At 39.6% G+C, this 6,587-nt stretch overlaps 1 protein-coding gene across 3 annotated transcripts in view; it reads left to right on the forward strand.

The window, feature by feature from the left end:
• AMD1 (adenosylmethionine decarboxylase 1) overlaps positions 1 to 6,232 on the forward strand; it is a 43,200-nt gene extending 36,968 nt beyond the window's left edge. For all 3 annotated transcript variants that reach the window (XM_045010411.1, XM_045010412.1, XM_045010413.1), the window contains 5 exons: positions 144 to 186; positions 283 to 427; positions 1,644 to 1,736; positions 1,834 to 1,989; positions 4,035 to 6,232. In XM_045010411.1, the coding sequence (XP_044866346.1) occupies positions 144 to 186; positions 283 to 427; positions 1,644 to 1,736; positions 1,834 to 1,989; positions 4,035 to 4,175 (578 nt within the window). In that variant the 3' untranslated portion in view covers positions 4,176 to 6,232. The remainder of the gene's footprint in view (positions 1 to 143; positions 187 to 282; positions 428 to 1,643; positions 1,737 to 1,833; positions 1,990 to 4,034) is intronic.
• The last annotated feature ends 355 nt before the right edge of the window (positions 6,233 to 6,587 follow it).

Below are 6,587 nucleotides of genomic sequence, written 5' to 3' on the forward strand. Positions count from 1 at the left end.
AGAATTAGAAGAACAGGTGTAGGTGTGCCAAATAGATGGGTAATAGACCATTGTCCTTAAGAATAGAAATTAGGTTAGTCCTTCACTGAGAAGGGAATCAGCTGTGGTGCATTATAAATGGACTTTCCTTCTGTCCCAAATAGATGGAGCAGCTTATTGCATGGGGCGTATGAATTCTGATTGCTGGTAGGTATATTTTTAAGATTTTGAAATCTGTTTTCTAAAGTACAGGTCAGTATGAAGTGCTGCTAGTATAATACAGAAGTGGTTGTATATTAACAGGTATTTGTACACTCTGGATTTCCCAGAAAGTCGGGTAACCAATCAGCCAGATCAGACACTGGAAATTCTGATGAGCGAGCTTGATCCAGTAGTTATGGACCAGTTCTACATGAAAGACGGTGTTACTGCAAATGATGTCACTCGTGTAAGTCTGCAGTTTAAATTTTATATGAGATGGTCAGAATTGAGCAACTGTAGCTTTACTTAGCACTTGCTGATTCATAATCTGCGTCCTGTGGTAGGGAAAGATTAATAGGGAAAATGCCATGGCAGACAAATAGTTCAGACTCTCTCCCAGAGCCAAAACAAGTTGGGAATTCTGGAGACAACTAATTTTTGCAGAAGAGCACCTTTCCCCTCTAGTGTCCCTATTTCAGGTCACTGAAAGAGCATTGTACCATCTGTTGGAAATTGCTGATGGTAAGCTCTTACTGGTGGTCTGGAAAAGAGGTGAAAGAGTTCTTTAGTTGAAAAAAGACATGAACCTACTGAGTGAGACTGAAATAGAACGTAAAACTGAAGAGATGGAGACTGGCAAAAATAAAACGAATGGACAAGTCAGTAGTTTCATTTTAGTTGAACCATATGGCTGTCAGTCTAAAACTCAGACAAAACTTCTCCCCTAGAACTGTGAAAGTTTAAAAAAAAAAAAATCCTCTTAAGGTGAAAGTTGGTGAAGTTCCCCCTTCTGATAACAAAATTTAGGTATGAATTCCATCTTTTGTGACCCTTATCTCCCTCCCAAAATTTTTGACTTGGGTAAAAAGACAGTCACTGCTTCTCACTGAAATATGCATAGGACTTCAAACAGATGGCTTTTAAGTGAATGACTGTATAGTGCAAGTACTGTCTGGGAGACCTGTACTTTCAGTGAAATAGAACCCGTCCCTTAGAACATGAATAGGGGAGAATGTTCAGACTTAAAAGCAAATCCAAACAGTCCTCATTACTCACTTTGGGACTGCTGGGACTATTAAACTCCATTTTTATCTGTTGCAATCATAGCTGTAATTGTCAATTACATGCTCACCCTTAAATTGCTTTTCAGTGAAACATGCAACTGGCACTAAGAATTAGTATGAAAATACATTAAAGATTTGAGGGAAAGGAGCCAGGCCACCTTGATTTCTGGGGCAGGTGTTCCTACAGGAGTAGGGCTAGATACAGAGCAAGTCTTTGTATAATGGGCCTCTAGTTGATGATGATAAATTTCTTCTTTCCCTGTCTGAGCAAGAATTCTGACATCCCTTCTGAGCCTGGTCTCTTAAATTGGAGTTCACTGACTTTGTATTATACAAGTTTGGCTATGGAAGTTCATTGGTATAAAGTGCAAAATATGTAACTTTACTTCTACGTTTCAGGTGAGTGGAATTCGTGACCTGATACCAGGTTCTGTCATTGATGCTACAATGTTCAATCCTTGTGGGTATTCAATGAATGGGATGAAATCGGATGTAAGTTTGATACTTTTTTCTGCTATCGAGTATTGACACCTAAAACATTGTTAGGTTTCTATGAATGATTCTAATTAACCTTTTCTGTCTTCCTCAGGGAACTTATTGGACTATTCACATCACTCCAGAACCAGAGTTTTCTTACGTTAGTTTTGAAACAAACATTGGTCAGACATCCTATGATGAGCTGATTAGAAAGGTTGTAGATGTTTTCAAGCCAGGAAAATTTGTTACCACCCTTTTTGTTAATCAGGTAAGTCGTCTTCCATTAACTGGCAACTAAATAAGGTAATTTTAGACATAGATGCCAACTAAATAAAATCTCCTTGCTTTAAAATCATTTATTTCCCTTCATTTCCTATAATTTCCATTTACATTTATTTGAACAGTAGCTGCTTTGGGCTAAAGAGAAGAAGCAGTCTTTGGGGTCCAAACAGTCTTCATAATTTTGGCATACAGTAACTCCTCACTTAATGTTATGTTCCTGAAAAATGAGACTTTAAGTGAAATGATGTTAAGCAAATCCAATTGCCCCATAAGAATTAATGTAAATGGGGGCGGGGGGGTTTAGGTTCCAGGGCAGCTTCCACTACTCTGCAAGCACCAGGGGTGGGGGGCTCAACCCTCAGCCTGCCCACTCCACCTCTTCCCCCAAACCCCCACCCTTGACCTGCCTCTTCTACCCCCCCCACCTCCTCCCCCTTTACTTTGCACACTGCATCCTGGCTCCTCCCTCCCCTCTAAACAATGCAAGCCAGCTGATTGCCATGTAGGGAAGGGAGGGGGGAGGTGTGCAGAGTCCTTGCTCCCCCCTGGCCTGGGGCAGTCAGCTGGCTTGCCCTGTTTGGGAGGCAAGGGAGGGAGGGGGCACCTGCGTGCTGAGTCCTCCCCCTTCCTCCTGCCTCCAAAACGTTGCAAAGGAAGGCGCTGATCCATGGGGTCTGCTGGCAGGGAGGGGGTCATAGGGAGGCTGCCAGCTGTGGAGAAAGCAGGCAGCCAAACGACATGAGTGGAGCATTGCACAACTTTAAATTGGTATGTTCCCTAATTGATCAGCAATGTAACAACATTAAGCGGGATGACTTTAAGTGAGAAGTTACTGTATATCATACACAAAACTTAGAAGTCAATTAATCTGGACTTTAAGCCAGGGCTCTCTTAAAATATCTTCATTAAGAAATTGCTAAAATACAGGAATAATCAAGCTTTAGAATTTTCTCTGGTCACTTTTGAATAGGCATTGTGGATATACACCGCTACCCCTAGACAATGCTGTCTTCAGGAGACAAAAAATCTTACTGCGTTATAGGTGAAACCATGTTATATTGAACTTGCTTTGATCCACCAGAGTGCGCAGCCCCTCCCCCCTGAGCGCTGCTTTACTGCATTATATCCAAATTCGTGTTATATCGGGTCACATTATATCGGGGTAGGGGTGTACCTACCATATATACTCGATCATAAGCCAGTTCGTTTATAAGCCACTCCCCCCACACCCAAGATGGATAAGTAAAAATGGAAATTTTTTTATAACCCGTTCATAAGCCGACCCTATAATTCAGGGGTCAGCAAACTTTGGCTCCCGGGCCATCAGGATAAGTAGCTGGTTGGCTGAGATGGTTTGTTTACCTTGAGCATCTGCAGGCACAGAGGTAAACCTAAGAAAACAGTGTCCTGGTGTACCACATGACCCCACCCCTAACCCAGGACTCTCTCACTCTCCCCATCAAATTCCTTCCCACCTTAGCTGGGGAGGGCCACAGCCTGCTCTGGTGGCCCAGAGCTGCAGCTGCTTCAGAGGCTGGGGGCAGAGCAGCGGAAATGGAGAGACTCGGTTCTGCTGCCTCTCCTTGCTCCCTCTGTTGGGGGGGAGGGACTGTGTATCACCTCTCCCTCTATTCCTGTTCATAAGCTGACCCCCTTCTCTGGTGCTTCCCTTTTTTACTAAAAAAAAAAAAAAATTGGTTTATGAACAAGTATATATGGTAAATAAGAGCTTGATTCTTGCTCACAACTGGTAGTTCTAGAAGCACTGCTTTTGAGTGCTGATCAGGTCATCTAACCTGCATATCTGCTACAGAAGCAATATGAAAGACCTTGGGGGCCAGGAAGGAAACATAATTCTATGTTAAGAGACTGCAGTGGCTTCCGACAGCACTCTCATTCAAAGAATCACATTGATAATTGCATCCCAAGAACATGACGCAAACTAGTTTAGAAGTTTGTATCTGCTGAATGTTAATTTAAGTAAGAAAAAGTTCAGAAAATGTAAGAATGTAACTTTTTTTTTGTTTCTAGAGTTCTAAATGTCGCACAGTGTTTTCTTCTGCCCAGAAGATTGAAGGGTTTAAACGTGTTGATCGCCAGATTGCTCAGTTCAATGATTACAATTTTGTTTTTACCAGTTTTGCCAAGAAGCAGCAGCAGCAACATAGTTGATTAAGAAAAATGAAGAAAAAACGCAAAAAGAGATCCCTTATAGAAGGTGGTGGCTGCTTTCTAGTTAATGATTCAGGGGGCCATGCTTTCCACTACCACCTTGTAGTTGCAGAAAGCCCTAGATGTAATCATAGTATAATCATTTTGAATTGTATGCATTATTATATCAAGGAGTTAGATATCTTGCATGAATGCTCTCTTCTGTGTTTAGGTATTCTATGCCACTCTTGCTGTGAAATTGAAGTGCATGTAGAGAAATGTTACTGTATGAGACTTTACAAAACTTGTAAAAACAACTCAATTAGGATTTCACACAGTATAGCTTTTCTCCAGGTATCACCAAAAATTCCCCACAGACAAGGCTTTCGTCCTCATTAGACATTGGCTTCAGCCTTCTTATCTTGGACAGTTTTTTTGTTAAATTGCTGCCAGATTTTTTCATCTATGCTGTAATTTCAATCTTTAGACCATTTCTTGACAAATTTGTGTGTTCTCTAATGAAATTGATTTCTAAGTCATTTCAATGGTTGAATCAAAGTTCTTGCACTTGATAGAAATTTGGCAAGATTGAGAACAAGTAAAGACTACTACAGATAGGGGTGTGGTTTTCTTATTACTCTTACTCATAGCTTTAGTCCTTTAAACTCATAGGATTTTGTTCAGAAAGACTAAAGGGCAATATGCTATAGCACTGTGGGATAATGCACTAGCCTTTCACTTCTAGAGACTTGGGTTCAAATGTTAGCTTAGGTCAAGTTTGGTCTCATCCCATTTACTGCCCAAGTTGATACTAGCTCGTAGGGTAGTCTACATTCAGAGGAGGCCCAGGAAATTTGTCAGGATACAGATGCTTTGGCATAGTTGAACTGGTGCTTTGCAAAGCTGTTACTGTTGCTTATTTTTCACCTTTTGTAATCTACTCAAGCTACATGTTTTTAAGACTAACTTACTAAAGCTGGTGCACTCAAATTTGTTGGCAGATGGACCTAGCAAAAAAGATGGTGGAATTTATCAGACTGGCAATGCTAATGAGCTTGGGTCATTCTCAATAAACTGTTACACATTAACTTTCATTTCCAGTTTTGAGAAAATATGCTATAAACTGGTCTAAATGTCTGTTTTGTCATTCCAAACAAAATCAATGCCTTTATCTTGTGACTGAAAGTCCTGTGGCGTTGTGCATGTGACTAATGCTGTATTCGACAGTGTTGTGACTTCACCTGTTTTCCTCCTAACTAATGTGGTGGTTCCTTTTACCATGACTTGATGGCATTAAGTGAATGCATAGAATAAGAACTGTCTGGGACACCTGGACACAGTGAAATTAGAATGCTATTCATAGAACATGAGTAAAGTGTGTAATTCAGTCACTTAATGTCTATTGACTAATAGATGCAGGCTTTCAAGAGTTGGCATATTTTCAGGTATGTTTGCAAATACTGTGGGATTTTAGCAGATGAGACCAAGTTAATAACTACAAATTTGAGACTTCCCTCTTGTCCTCACAACATTGTTTTGACTTTCTGGATTGACGCAATGGTGTTTTTTGTTCCTTCCGTATTTATAAATGAAGCACCTTTTTAGTGTTTCTAAACTAAGAATTCTGCTTGGTTGGAAATCAAGTGGTTGGAACATTTTGACTTATTTTAACCATATTGTTGATTGAAGACTTCATTGAAGAAGTTATCTACCAATGTTAACAATTTTCTTCTGTAGATGGCACCCAGTGTTTTTTTGGTGCTTTATATTTTGAGGACCAATATTTTAAGTGGTTTTTGTTCTTGAACATTGTCCCAACTGATTTGACATTGTTGGCTTGAGGTCCTATAATACAAACAGACCGAAGATCTTTGAGTAAAGTTGAAAAAAATGCAAATTTATATAAACAAGCCTTAGATAGAAAATGAAAGCTGTTGAATGGATTATTAATGAACTATCTTTGGTGATCAGGAGAGGGGGAAGTATGGTTTTATAATTTCTCTATGGTGTTAGACTTTGATAATTTAAATATCTGTACCACAAAACTTAATGCTTCAATAAAAGTTTGCTTAATAAAATGTCTGTAGTGATGATCCAGTATGTTACAAATCACACTTTTTGTGCTTTTTTTGTACAGCTTAGTTGAAATATGAATCAGATTAATGTATTCATTAGCTTGAATTTACTTGGGGATATGCATTGTATACATTGAACAGAATATATACTTATAGCCTAAAGGGACAGTACACCAAAACAAGTCAAATGAGATGTTAAGCTGCTGTTATGAAGGTTAAACCTATCTTTCCAAATAAATACTTACCACATTAATCAAATATCAGTTTCTCCTCTGCTGTCTACCCTATTATCCAATCCATGTATGCTTGATAGCACTTGGAATTCAAGCCCCTTAATTTTGTAGGTTTTCTGTTAACC

The sequence above is a fragment of the Mauremys mutica genome, chromosome 3, assembly GCF_020497125.1.
Source record: "Mauremys mutica isolate MM-2020 ecotype Southern chromosome 3, ASM2049712v1, whole genome shotgun sequence".
Classification (NCBI taxonomy): Eukaryota; Metazoa; Chordata; order Testudines; family Geoemydidae; genus Mauremys; species Mauremys mutica.